Source organism: Phyllostomus discolor, chromosome 10 (assembly GCF_004126475.2).
Source record: "Phyllostomus discolor isolate MPI-MPIP mPhyDis1 chromosome 10, mPhyDis1.pri.v3, whole genome shotgun sequence".
Classification (NCBI taxonomy): Eukaryota; Metazoa; Chordata; class Mammalia; order Chiroptera; family Phyllostomidae; genus Phyllostomus; species Phyllostomus discolor.
The window spans coordinates 13,697,782-13,712,475 of record NC_040912.2 but is presented as its reverse complement, the minus strand read 5'-3'; the positions used below and the strand labels follow the sequence as shown (position 1 = coordinate 13,712,475).

At 48.8% G+C, this 14,694-nt stretch overlaps 1 protein-coding gene across 7 annotated transcripts in view; it reads right to left on the bottom strand.

Moving 5' to 3' along the window:
* Positions 1 to 3,303: 3,303 nt before the first annotated feature.
* Positions 3,304 to 14,694, bottom strand: part of OSBPL3 (oxysterol binding protein like 3) — a 160,311-nt gene continuing 148,920 nt past the window's right edge. For 6 of the 7 annotated variants that reach the window (XM_036010488.1, XM_028526160.2, XM_028526161.2 and 3 more), the window contains 4 exons: positions 14,090 to 14,234; positions 10,692 to 10,818; positions 8,777 to 8,899; positions 3,304 to 5,759 (listed from right to left, as the gene is read on the bottom strand). In XM_036010488.1, coding sequence (XP_035866381.1) covers positions 5,663 to 5,759; positions 8,777 to 8,899; positions 10,692 to 10,818; positions 14,090 to 14,234 — 492 coding nt within the window. In that variant the 3' untranslated portion in view covers positions 3,304 to 5,662. The remainder of the gene's footprint in view (positions 5,760 to 8,776; positions 8,900 to 10,691; positions 10,819 to 14,089; positions 14,235 to 14,694) is intronic. The other variant, XM_036010490.1, reaches the window with a different exon arrangement.

The window sequence follows — 14,694 nt, the reverse complement described above, 5'->3', positions numbered from 1 at the left end:
AAAGAAAGAAAGAAAGAAAGAAAGAAAGAAAGAAAGAAAGAAAGAAAGAAAAGAAGAAAGAAGAAAGAAGAAAGAAAGAAAGAAAAAGAAGAAAGAAAGAAAGAAAGAAAGAAAGGAAGAAAGGAAGGAAGGAAGGAAGGAAGGAAGAAAGAAACCTGCCTAGTTGCTACCAACGTGCCACTTTTAAAGTAGAGCGATCAGGAAATTAGAAGGCGGTGTTCCGGCTCCGTGGTGAGCAGACTCCGGTCAAGAGACTACGCAGGGCTGGCAGGGCCTGAATGGTCTGGGGGACGTGCGCGCATATGTGTGTGCGTGTGTGCGTGTGTGCACGCGCAAAATCACCTCCAGGACATTGACGAAGTGGGTAGTCGATATATCTTTCCCAGTCGTGTATCTGCTTAAAATATGACATTTAATAAAGAAGAGAGGCTGCTCTTAGCTCATTAAAAATGTTTCAACAATAATGTGGAGAACCAAAGAGTTTCTAAGAAGCACAGTTAATTGTAATTCACCCTTGGTAAAATAACTGGAAGCCAAAATTATTTAACAAATTCTATCCTCCCCCCCCCTCCCAAAAAAGCAAAAGAGGTTCTTATGTCTATTTACTTGCCGAGAATTCTTCTGAAAGCTCGGACGTGAACTAACCTAGTGAATATAAGGTCCAGGTGCTGGTTTTTCCTGGACCCTCCCCCTCCCTGAGGTCTGAGCTCCCAGAACAGCACCTGGGAGGGGCGGGGCGGGGCGGGGCAGGGCCGCGCCTACTCACTGGGTTCAGGGAGGGGCCAGAAGAGGCAGCCGTTGGGGTAGTTCTTACTCCCTCTGGCCTGGACTCTCAGCCCCTGGTGCGGGCCCCTCCCCCCTCAGAGCTCCAGCCCCTGCTGGGCGGCAGGCACTTCCAGCTGCTGCTGCTGAGCCTTAAACCTGCTGCTATCTCAGCTGCCTAGGGCCCCTTCACTGAAGGCTCTTGAACTACAGGGGATGTTGGAATCTCCTGCAGGGAATCCCAAATAATACATGCATAATAAGACGCCCTTGACTGGTGTCACCTTAGATGGTGTCGTCCTGATTTGCTGGCCACTGATGGACATCAGCTGTGCTAGTGCTGGTATTCTGTCAGCATGACCAGCAGATAATATGACTATGATTGTAAACCAATGGCCTGGAACTTGTCCATCTGAACGGTATTGCCTCCTCAAAGCTGACACTTGAGGATGCTTTAAAACCTACCCCTATGGTGATGGCCCACATGGTAAAGCATGCTGAGGCTGCCTTTTAAGGTTCCTTTAGTGTTCGTGACACATTAACTTGAATAACGCTGGAGAATGTTCCTCCTTTGACAGCTGATTTAGCTCCTAACAACAGGCAATACACATCACATACATGAAAATTATCAATAACTTCATTATGTTTATATGTGACTTTCACCAATGCCCTGCAAATGTCTTTTCATAGCTGGTTTTTTCCTTTCTTTGAAGCCAGTCGAGTTTCATGAGCTGCTCTGGGTCACCTCCTTCGTGTTTCCAGGGATGCAGAGGCGTGACTCCACGTGTGTGAAACGCTGCTCTCTGTGTGTTGCACAACACGGAACACCGCCAACATACCCACGGACTCCGGGGGAACCTCAGGGGAAGCTAAGGGCGTTCCTGGCATTGCACAGAACGTGCTTGGGTGTGTGGGGAGATGAGTCGGCCACTCGGAAGGGCCCTGAAATTGGTATGAATAGTCGCTTTCCTTTCGCATGTGAGGACACACAGAAGATGAGGCTATTTCCATAGTGCCCTGAGGCCAACCTACAGGGTGCCAGCTGCCCCAGGTCCCCAGGGCTAAGGATTGCAGGACCTGCATTTGCAGTGCAGCTTGGAAATGTTGGGGCCAAAGGCAGGGCACGCATGTGTCCCACGTTTCCTTAAGCCCCAGGAGATCCTTGTTTTCAGCCCCCATCCCTGCAGCCAACCTGGTGCGTCTTCCTCCTCGGAAGAGCCTCGCTCTGTCCCCTCTCAGCAGCCACACAGGCACCCCTACCTGGGAGACCAGACAGAGACGGCGTTTTCCACGTGATTTATTCAGTCAACTAGCTACATGAGGGGGATAAACAAAGGCACAGGGGGTGAGTTGAAGGGTAGGATTTAAACAGAACACAATCTTATAAACGGCTAGATGGAAGATATTTACAAATATCCATTAAAAAATAGTATCCTCTGAGGGTCCCAGAGGAAGATCACGAATCATCAAGAATACCATAAACCAGCGGCTTCCATTCATTGCATTCCCCCAAACCAAAGTCTCCAACAATGCTTTGCGTTCCAGACTGCCGTGATTTGCAGAGTTGTGTGATACATTGTGTCAATGCAGAGAAATAATGGCTAACATTGAGTAACAGATAAACACAGTGCAGAGGAAAACTGATACATGAAAATAGCTATCATCTGGTAGCAAAAATAGATATATGCCGATGTTAATATCAAAATTAAAGACATTCAAATAAATTATGCCAATACACTGGAACTACTACCCCTAAGGTCATAAGAACAGCTTCTTATTGCTCCTACGCATAACTCAAGGGTCCGAGGAAATTCTGGGAGAGCTGGAAGGCATATGGAATTAATAGAATGTGCAGCTGACCTACGACAAGGTTCAATAGCCAAATACAAACTTTGTAGTTTATCACTTTTCTTTTACAGTCGACACTGTTCATAGCAGAATGAGACGACTCATCATAAATCTGGAAAACACAGGTAAAGGGCAGTGCTCAAAGCCTAAGCCAATGATGCGTGAGAAGTAACTAGAAGTGGAGTATGAGAAAAGCAGCAGCCTGGATAAAGAAAACATTTTGGTTTGTGTACATTTCTCTCCTTCAGAGTCCCCCAGGGGGGCATCCTGGGGACTCGGTAGGTAGCTGGCCTGCTGGCCTGAAGTGGACTGCTCCGTGCGTACCAGGACCAGCCTGGGGTCCCAGGGGCTGACGTGCACAGGGCAGCTGCCATGAGGTTTTGTGGGTACATCTGACTCAGGGAAGTGCTGACCTCGGCTTTGGGGCCTGGGGACCAAAGTGATGGGCTGCCCAGCTGCACTGGACTGTAGGCTCCTCCCCGAATGGACCTCCAGCAGATCAGCTGGGGGACCTCCCCTCCCCGCTGGGGGGAGTCAACAGCGGCCACAGGAACAGCTGAGTGCCATGTGGTGGGCTCACCAAGTCCCATTTCCAAGGATATCTGTGCGATTCACCATACATTGGGGACAGAATTGGAACTAAAAGGCTGGTTATAGCAAGTGTCTTCAATGGTGCAGGGATTGGCATTATTGAATCAGGAGATCTGGAGTCCAGAACACTGGATTTTTACCTCAATTCTACCCCAACAATGCCATGTTTGGTTTCTTCATCTTAATTAAAAAAAAAAAAAGCCACCAAGCTATGAATTAGGTGGCAAAGTGCTTTTGAGAAACAGGGACTGAAGGGAAATAAGGAAGCCACGTCCTACTCAAGGGGGCGTTAAGGTGACAGTATCAGGATGCATCCCCAAAGCTCAAATGTCCGAAAAACCCTTTCGAGATACTGGCACAGACTAGTGGATTTTAAAATTTGCATATAGTTCTGTATCACATTTTAACTCCTCCCCCTCCCCATCTCAAAGAAGATGACTACAAAGATGATATTTGGTCCATTCATCCTGTGATTCCAAAATACAACCCAGTATCAGTTGAAATAAGAGCATCGAGGCAAAGAATTTACAAATACTGCAGGACAAAGCTACATCTGTCCAGTTTTGTTTTTTGGGTTTTTTTTTTTCTTTTTTGGAACCAACTTCTAGAGCAGACCTACTTAATAGTCCGTATTACTAAAATTCAACTTCTATCTTCACTCCGTGAAAACCAGATTTGTTTTCCCCTGGAGTACCCTGAAGTCCACAGCCTGCTCCTGCCCGTCTGGGGGCGGAGTCTGGGCCCATGCTTGAAAAGAGGAGAACAAAGCGCCCACTGCAGACGGTGGCTGGGTCATTTAACGGCTCGGAAATGGAAATGCTATTCACATTGTGTTCACCGTGACATCGTGATGAAAGGGAATGGATGAGTGCGACATCTGATGAGTTTACTGTTTTAAAATGCCGGTCACTTGCAGACTCCTCTCCACTTTGGAAACCTGGCGTCGTCCCACTGGTTCCTCGGTGTGACACTGACAAAGCAGGCGTTCCTCTTTCTGGTATTTATCCTACTTTGCTCTTCAGAGCATGCTACGGGCTCTGAAGTTATGTAAGTATCTAAAAAAATATTTTCGGGAGCAATCTTTTACACCACACCATTTTATTTCACACTCCATAGAATTATTATGGACGTCAGAGTAAAAGGCTTAAAAATTAGGCTTTGGTTTTAATGTAATCTGGGCAGAGGCTGGAATTGCTTTCGGTAGCACAATTTAACTGCTGCACAGACTCCATTCTCGTAACTTGAAATGACACATTTACAAAGACGAAGCTTCCCCTTCCGGCAGTTATCATCTGTAAAATTCAGGGCTGCTGCGAGACTCACAAGAGAGGGACGTGAGTAAGAAGAAAGTGCGGGAAAAGGGTAAGACACCAAAAGCTTTATCAGAGCTCAACACAAAGGAAGAACATCAATTCTCTACACACGTCTATAAGGCAGATGGTCCGACTTTTTATACAAGATCTAAAATACAGTGCTTATTAAGAGGTAGAAAATACCACAACAGTATTTTAAAACAATCAGTTATTTTGCTAAACGTGTACAGAGCCACACTGGTGCATGGAATGTGCTGGATGTTTTACACTAAGCTGGGACACTCCACACTCAGTAGGGGTGTGGTCCGACAGGAGAGGAAGCCGGGGCGTTGGAAGCAGAAAAGAGTTTCTTGTCAAGCATTCAGCTCTAAGGAGAAATTTCCCGCTGCCTCTCTGGGATTTCATTCGGACATTTAATGAATGGGGATTCTCTCAGATTAACGACAATCCTCTGAGCCATGACCTGCATAATTCCGCACATAAGGCAATAAAAACTATGGGGAGGGATGAGCTCAAAGGCTTCCTCTTCAAGAAGATACCATCTGCACCTCGTACAAAAACACACATTCCACCAAACTTACACCATCCTCTTTACCACTACCCATATGCAAATGAAAATGCAAATGTCCTTCAGAATCCAGCACCAGCAGGATCGCTCTGTTTGAGCAAGTCAGTAGCTGTCTGAGGCAAAAAGAGATTGAGCTACCGAATTGAACCTGGGTAGCGTCCTCATGGGTGAGTCACCCTGGGCATTCTTGTTCCTTAATGCACCCGGGAGAGATGGATTGTTTTTTTCTGCAACATAATTTTATAAGGCATAAATTCAACTTGAATTTTCCTAACCTTTGGAAAATTAGTGTTAAAGCTTCTTTTGCAACCCACGCATTAACAATGAATCTTTCATTTTTATTAAATACTTTATATATAAAAAAGAAATATCAGGGTGTTCTACATGTATATAAACAATCATAACATTTGAAATTGGAAAGAACCCTACTGAAGAAAAGATAGAGCGCTTGAACACTTAAAACGCCAAGCTAAGCACAAGTGAACATTCCAGAGAACATTTTCTAAGTGTATAGACACAGGTTTGTCACTTCAGAAAGCCAACACAGAATTACGAGAACGCATCGCTCGGTTTTCATTTTTCACCACAAGACAGGATGGTCCAGCTGGGAAAAACCAAGATCTTTCCTGAGTTCCAAGTAGGTGCCGTTGCTCACCCAAGAGTCGTCGTCGGATTTCCTGTGGAAGAGGAAAGAATGTCTTGAAGGCTCTTGAAAGCACTGCCCTCTGCGCTCTCTCTCTCTCCCATCCCTCCTCTCCTCTCCTAGCCCTGCTATCATTCTCCCGTGCCTGCAGGATCCCTGAGAGCCCAGCACTGGAGCTGGGAGCAAACTGGAAACCACCTTCTGACCCTCTGCGGCGAGGAGAGAGCCACACCCGGGGTGGGGCTGCGTACTAGCCGAGGCAACCAGGCTGTTCCTATCATGTGCTACGTTAACATTAAGAAGGAAAGGAATAGGAGGCGGAGACAGTCTGGAAAAAACCACCTTGGTTCACTATTCTTTGACGATAATGCACAAGTCCAACTTCAAAAGGCAGAAAAGGGTGACTAGCTGGAAGTGTTTTTCCTACTCCTGTCTCCCAGGTCTTGTCGGAGGCAACCGTCTTACCAGCCTCACCCTTGTCGGGGGAATCTCCTGCCTGCAGGAGCAGGCCCACAGACTCCACCCACCCCCATGTTCCACATAGTGGTAGTCCTCTGTGGGGCCCTATCTCCTGAGCTTTCGACGTAACAGTATATTTTGGAGGCCATTTTCCACCATAAAGTCAGCAAACTACAGCCCTAGGCCCAGTTCCAGCCTCCAGCCTCTGCAAGACCGTTTTATCGGGACACGCCCACCCGCATAAGTGCTGTCTATGGCTGCTGTCACGCTGCCGAGCGGGGTCCAGCAATCACCACGGAGACCTCACGGTCTGCAAAGCTAGCAGAACCAACCATTTGCCCTTTACAGAAAAGATTTGGTGACTCTGGCCACAAGAGATTCCGCATTTTTTTAAAAACAGTTACATAATAGTCCATGGTGGGGATGCACCCCAGTTTAACAGGTACCCTACTGGAGGGCATGGAGAAGGTTGTTTTCCATCTCTAGCTACTATAAGTATGTTTATAATAACGTAATAACACATACGCTATTTCATAGGTACATGAGTAGTTACATTAAAAAACTCTGTCAAAGAATTTGTCAGAGAGAATGTGGATTTGTCATTTTGATGGATACTGTCATGTGTTTTAGAAGCGAAAGTAGAGGTGCCTGTTTTTCCGCTCTCGGGAACACAGGTCATTCTTTCTTTCATATTTGTTTCCCTACTCCAGTAGAGGGATGTGTCTAAAGTGAGCCCATCTGCATATCGGAGACTTCACTAGGAAACGAAGAGGCCCCGTTCTGCCCAAGCTCCAGTTTCCACGGGAAACTCCTGATGACGTTTTCACTGCTCCTCAGCGAGCGTGCAGGCAAACCTCCGAGGCCCCACACGCCCGCCCCTCGGGCGTCTCCTCGCCGGGACCACGGCTGCTGAAGACCTCGTGCCTTCTCTCCAGGTTTTTATTCGCCACGTGCAACACTCTGGCAGTTTCACAGAGAAACCAAAGGGAAAAAAAGCCACGGCCCTTGGCTGTAGCTGTGTTCTGTCCTCTCCATTCCAGACACAACTCTCAGATGCAACGACGGCCTGCACGACATGTGATATTTTGCATTTAAATGTCCATGCGCTTCCCATAGGCCTCCGCAGAGCGTGTGAAGTCATTTCTGATGCTTTCGCATTACATCAAGTTGATGAATCTCCTTACCTAGTCCTTGAGACAGCTTGGTTACCCCCAATTTTTAATGATTCTGAAAAATACTGTGATGAACATCTTTATAATTACAGATTCTCCTTGTTTAAAAGTGACACTAGATGATTTATGAGGAAAAAAAAAGAATTGACCTACTTAAGGGTACATGTGAGTATCTACCAAGTCATCAGTCTATTTGTTAATCTATCCATTTACCTGTCCCTGGCCTGTTTTCAAAAAAAGTAATTTAAGGTCTTATTTTTAAAACATTTATACAAAGTTATGAATATTTGGGGATGAAACTCTGGCCAGTCAGCCTCCAACTGCTCACACCCTGAGACTGTAACAATGATCAGGAAGGATCTGGCAGGATCCACATCAACTTTGAAAGAAAAAGCATTGTACTTGGGGGTAAAACATTACTTATTCCCAGTTTGCTGTTTTTGAATACATACTTTATATATTTTGCTAGTTTGCTGCTGTGATATATTAGTAACTGGTTCCTCCCAGAAGTGTTTCTGTTGCCCGATAAAAAAACAATGACAACAAAACAACAACAACAGAATCCACACAAACGACCACAAAACCCTGGTTTCCCTGAAAGCAAGACTCGATGGGAGGGCGGGGCCGGAGGCTACAGCTCCTCTGCATCTGTGTTTTCATGTTGATTGGAAAAAAAATGAATAAATAACAACCCCCCTGAAGCCGTATGGAGCCCTGGCCTGGTGGCCCGAGAGCCAGGCCCCGGCCCAGGACACCGCACAGGCCCCTCCTGCCGCTGCCTCTGGTCCCCGGCCCCTGGTTCCTCCTTGGGCAAAGGAAAAGGGGGGTGAAGGGCCAATGAGCCCCGATGCCCCTTCCACAGCTTCACGTCTGTTTTTAACAAGACCCTCTCGGCAAGTTGAAGAGTGATTCTTCCGCATCCAAGCCCAAGTGTGTTGGGACTTCTGCAACTGAGACTACTGCTTGGACTTGGCATTTTGGGAGCCGGTGGGGTGACAGCTGCTTGTGCCTGTCGCTGTGTATAATGTACTGGGTGGGCGACCAAGCTCAGGCATGGATTTAACAAGCTGGCCGGGCCCCGGAGCCGGGTGATGGCGGTCTCCTCGCTTCTCCACTAGCGCTGACTCACTGACCGCTTCCCATGCGAACTCGCTGGGCTAGAGGCCAAGAGGCAGCTGGGCCGGAGCAAGAGGTGCAAAGCAGAAGTCACTGCAGCTGGGAAGGACGGAGGAAAGGACAGCCTAGAGCCAAGTGTCACAGCCGGGCGGGCCCTCACGCAGAGGGAGCTGACGTCCCCACACTGAAGCCGGGAAAATGCCAAGAACGCTCTTCCGTGGGGACGGGGCACCCCTGTCCACTCTCCACACCAGAAGCACCAGGTGTCTCTACTACCTGTCGACCCCCAGGGCCCAGCACACACCTGAAGAACCTCGGCTGGTGCTCCATGTTATTTTCCTGTAAGACCCGCCGCCTTTCTCTCTGCAGCTGTTCAATCCTCTGCTTCTGTACTTCAGCTTCTTCCACCTTCCCTTCTTCGAGAAACCTGAGGGCATCGAGGAAGAGAATAAAGGAATCCGAATCCCACGGACTTATAACGATCACTACTGCTGGAACCGCATGTGTCCTAACTGGATACACCAGACGCTTTCCTGCACACGAGACTCCCCTTCCACCCTTCAAACGGTATTTGAGGGAGTAAGGAAAGATATTATTCTTTGAACTGGTGGTTTATATACATGGTTCCAAAATCAGATCTATAAAAAGTAACTTAGAGTCTCCCACTCTTCCTCGTCTCTAATTCTTCCTATCGATCTCCCCCCCCATCTCGCCCCCTTCACTCCACCTGTGTTACTAGTTCCTAGTGCATTCTCCTGGAGATTCTTTATGTGCGTAAAGCAAACACGAATGCACATCCTTACCTCTTCCCTCCCTTTTGCAAACATAAGTGGTAGTAGGCTGTGTGTACTGTCTATACCTTGGTTCCTTTTGCTTTACTTTCTACTTAATGACACAGGTCAGGGCAAACGTAGTTTTACAGTTGTGAGTACATGGAACAGAGTTCACTCCTGTTTTATTTACTAATTGCTGTATTATTTGCCACACGAACAACTGTAGACCTACTTTGCCCCCCCACCCCCACCCCGGTGTAACCTGGAGCCCTTCCTGGGTAGCCCATGGACACCTGCATTTTTCAAAGCTGTACAGTGTTCGGTTGTGTGGATGTATCTGACTTTATCTTGACAATTTCCTACTGATAGACATTCGGGATGTCACCGATCTTTTCATGTTACAGTTGATGCTGCAACAAAGGACCATGAATATCTCTCATTTTGCACATGGGTTAGTGTACTGTAGGGAGAAATTTCCAGAAGGGAAATTGCTGGGCTGAAGGGGGAGTCTGTAATGTAAACAATCAAACTGCCCTTCATGGGCATTACAGTGATTTATGTCAACGCCAGCAAGGCTACCAGAGCGCCTTTCCCCACAGGCTCAGAGCACGCCACGCCTTCGGATCGTTGCCATCCGTAGCTTAAGAAACGGCACGTCCGTGGGGTTTTAAAAATGCGCATTTGCCTGAGTCAGATGAAGCGTCTTTTCGTGTTTAAGGGATATCTGCACTTCTTATTTTGTGACCTGTTCGTTTTCTTATGTCCATTTTTTTTAACGGGTTGATCTTGATTTCTAGAAACAGTTCATGAAATGAGTAGCAGATATAAACTTCTCGGTTTGTTATTTATCTTTTGACTTTGCGTCTACATTTTATTTACTTTGCCACGAAGAAGGGTGTTGCGTGTACGTGTGTGTTTTTAAATAAAGTCAAGTTTTACCCCCTTTTTCCCTTCTGGGTTTTGAGTCTTACTTAGAAAGGCCTTAGGGGAGAGATCATCCTCCCCGTTTTTCAGAGTCAGAAACTGAGGCTGAAGAGGATGAAAAGATGGGTCACATGTCACACAGCTGGTCAGTGGCACACGGAGACTCAAACCCTGGATCTCAGCGCACCAGAATAATTCCAGTTCTGGGCGGGGAGGACGCGGATGCTTTTTACCCTTTCAAATGCACAATGCATTTTTTAATTGAATGCAGTAAAACTCTTAAAAAAATTTCTTGATATTTTCACAGGAATAGGGCTCTCCCAATGAACAGAAGTCGTGCCACATGCAGACGGAAGCTGGGCTCCGTGGCGTCCGCGTGACGGTTCTGCGGTCCCCTGCACCCCATTCCTGATGACACCGTCTGTCTTTCCGAGGCTCCTCTGGGGTCCAGGAAGCTGTTAATAACAGTCTATATAAAGCTCTACAGCTCTGGAGACAAAGATGGAAAAAAAGGACCCTTACCTTTGGTCTGGCCTAAACCGAGTGTCAGTAGGTGGTAACAGAGCCTTCAACAACGGATCAAGTTCATTTAATTCTAGTGCAAACTGGGTGAAGCCGTAATATTGCTCGTAGCCTTTTGGCATGGGATCTGCAAGAAAGAGAGACCGTTCATCCCCAACTTGCACTGCAGTTACGTTCCATTTTAACGTCCTCACGCTTTTCATCTCAGACCAGCTACGATGTTTCTCTCTCAGCGTTACACTCTTCCGTTTGCATTAACACGTTCTGGCTAACGACGAGGGCTGGATACTCCCTCTACATTTTCCTCTCTGGAAGTCTTCTTCCACCCACCAGGGAAAGGCCCCTCTGTGCGGTTACACGGCAAATTCACAAAACGTCCTTAAGTTTCCATACTGTGTAACCCGGAAAAAGAATTTGTTCCTGAAACAAACTCATTAAAAAGAACTCTAGATCCATGTTTCCTCACTAACAGGACTATCACTCTAGAGCATCCATTTTTCACTGGAGAGACGTCAGATTCTCCTAAAACTCTGTCTTCTGCCTGCAGTCATGTTGGACCACCCCCCGTCAGTGCTTAATAAATGTTATTCTTCCCTCCACACCTGCCCCTCTTTTCCCGAACTCCTGCCCTGCCGAACCTTACACATTTCCGTCAAAAACCCTCTCAGCGGAGCCAGGAACAGAGGTGGGTCACACTGGCAGAAGCACTGGCAGCTGGACCCGCAGGGGACAGAGGACCCAAGACCAAAAGGACAACGGCCTTTGGGCTGCTGGCATTTCAGAGGACGGGGCCTCAGAGCGAGCTGCCCAGTGGCAAACCTGTCATCCTTCTGGAGCTGCGGAGAATGGCTGAAGGGGATTCAGAGAACGTCCGGCTGCCACTCCCACGACAGGCCCAGACCACCGCGCAGGCAGGGGGTAGGGGCCAGGCAGCCTCTACCTCACAAAGGGCGAGGCCACCCTGCAGCACCAATGGGCCAGGCTGCCGCCAACCAGGGCCTCAGGGAGATTGGGAAAAGGGCCCACTGACCCAGTGGACCCAGAGGGTTGAGCGTTGAGCTACAGAGGATTATCCTGGACCCTTAAGATCCAATAACATTTTTCCTTGCTGGTTTTTAGCCTTGCTTGGGGCCTGTCCCCCTCTCCTTCACTCCTATGTCTCCCTCGTGGGATGCCTGCCCTATGCCTGTCCCACCACTATATTCTGGAAGCACATTTGGTTTCATAGGCTCACAGCTGGGGGGGGATGAATCATTCCTCATGTCTCACCCCCCACCTGATACAGATGATATTTAACAAGACTTCGGAATTTAGAGTTGAAGCTGAAATGAGGCGAGACTTTGGGAGGCTGGTGGGATGGGGTGAACACATACTGCACGTAAGAAGGACATGCATTTGGGGGGCCGGGGTAGAATGCTATGGACTGAATGTCCATATCTCCCCCAAGTTCAAGGCTTGAAGCCCACCCGCAGTGCGGCTGTTTTGGAGACGGGGCCCCTGAGCAGGTAGGCACGGCTAAATGAGGTCGGAGGGGTGGGGCGGGCCCTGGGCTGGCGGCTGTCTGCACGGATTCTTCCCCGGAACCCATGTTCTCCAGCTCCTTGATCTTTGATTCTTCCCCAGCCTCCAGCACCGCGGGAAAATCAGTTTCTGTTGTTGAACCCCCCGGGTCTGCGGTATTTTGTTATGGCAGCCCAAGCAGGTTAGTGCAGGTGTATTGCCCTGACTTCCAGCTAAAGATCAAGCTAAACCCCCCAAATTTGCACTGGGCAAATCAAACCTAGACTAATAAAACCACTCATAGCCCAGGCTCTAGTTGTTCACATACAGATGCAAATGTGTTCCGTGAACTTTTCTACAGACCACTTCTGGACGTTTCGAAGTCCTTGGTCAAATTCTACGTCTATATCTCTGTGTATCCTAAGTATGAAATCACATCAAAGCTTCCTAAAGTGCCCTCAGAAACCTGTCCCTGTCTCCACCCACCAGACTGAAGAGGGGGCTTTGCTTGGAGACGGGCCAGGACGCTGGAGGCCCAGGCAGAGAGAGAGAGCCCGTGAGTAAGACACCGACAGCAAGAGTGACAGCAGCTCATACAGCTCTCCCGTCCAGGTGCTGCCTTAGCACCCAGAGGGGATGGGAGCCCCGCTCTGCGACACAGGCTCCAAGCAAAGGAGAGCGAGTGCTTCCTTGCAGGACCCCATGTGCGCCTCTGTGCCTCTGCGGCCAGGGAGGCGGCCTCGGGCGGCCAGCTCACGCTGACTTCCGGCGACCTGGGCGATGGAGGAGGAGGCGGCTGCTACCCACTGCGGCCCCTTCCACAGGCATCTCCCTTTCTTCCTTGCTAATGGGAAGCTGCTCCAGTCCGGTGGCACCGTGTCCTCCCTAGGGGGTGAATCCAAAGCCACTGGATGCTCTCCGGGCTACCCAGGTGCCCCACATTGCTGCAGGATGGGTCTGGACCCGCTCCAGGCTGACAGAATGTAAAGACACATTCGCTGGGGGACCCGAGGAAACTGAGTTCCTGAGAAAAGCAGGGCATAAGTGAAGAATGCTCTTTTGTCCTCCCTTCTCCCTGCTTGGTGGCCTGTCACGTGGGGATGTGACAGTGACATGTGACAAGGATTACATCCAGGAGGGAAACACAGCCACCATATCAGGAGTGGCAGAATGCACCCTCCCTGACCTGTGCTCCTGACACAGGCAAGCCGTTTCTCGTCAAACCTGGGGCCACCCACCAACTTATTATTAATTATTAGCCCATTTCCTAATGGTTTAAGCCGCTATTAGAATGGTTTTCTTGTTTTGATCAGCCTAAAGCATCCTAATGGTGGTCTTTCAGAACAATGGTTTTTTAATATGACCACAGCTGGGAAACCTACTTATCAGATTAGAAGATGAACTAAAGTCTTAAAACATCCTGGGGTCTGTTAGGAAGGTCTGGCTGCCCCGGTCCTTCCTCCCACGGCCACCCACGGGGCTCAGCATCCCTGTGGCACGACAGGAGCGATCAGAGTGGCTTGTGGGGCTGGATGGACCTGGGGGATCCCTAACTCTTGTGTGCCCCAGGTTGCCCTGCTTTTCCGGGAACATTTCTCTCTTTGCCCTGCTCTAGCATGACTTCCAGTACTTCACTGTACCCCTTCTTAGTGCCCAGTATAGGCACAGGGGTGAGGTGTGTTGACGGGAAGACAGAACGACTGGGGAGTAGCAACGGCTTCCTTCTGGGAGTAAGAACCCAGACCTCCCTGGCCACCGGCGGAGTCGCTGATAAGCCCGGGGGATGCGTCTGAGAGATGACTCGGTGAGTGAAGAGGGACGACAGCTCACATGCAGCTCAGCGCAGGCAGGGGGCGCCAGTGGACACGGATGCGCCCCGCCCCGCCCTCCATACTAACTCGCTATCCAGACACAGGAGGCGGAGGAGGCGCCGCCGCAGTAGATGCTGTCGTGCCACTTCCCGAAGAGCCGGCGCACCGCCTTCCCGCTCCGGTCGAACACGGTGCCTTCGATCTCACAGGCGTTGGTGCTCCAGTACTTCGCCTAGGAGTCAAGTGGAAGTGGTCTGTTTAGTATTATGGGGTCCACTTATTACAGACACTGAGAAGGGTGGAAAAAGGGAAAGGAGAGAACCATAATGATAATTCTACATTGCATATAGTTCTCCAGTTCTGGATTCTATAATTTTTTATTACACTTTTAATTATGTAATAACAATTAATAGCTAACCCTTTATTTACGGTTTGCAACTCAACGAACCAATATTTGATACGTTTCTTTCCTGGCTGTGTAAGATACATTTTCTTCTACGTTTTCGACACACAAAGTAATAAGGGAAAGTTTAGTTCATCCACATCAGCCACAGAGTGTGCTTGGCCTGTAAGCCCCCCCCCCCCGCCCCCGCACTGCCCCCCCCCACCCCCGAACAGCGGTTCCCTGGCTCTCGCTGTGGGCCTGACTATTGCAGCTGGAGAGAAATATACCTCTCATAATTTTTTTCTCT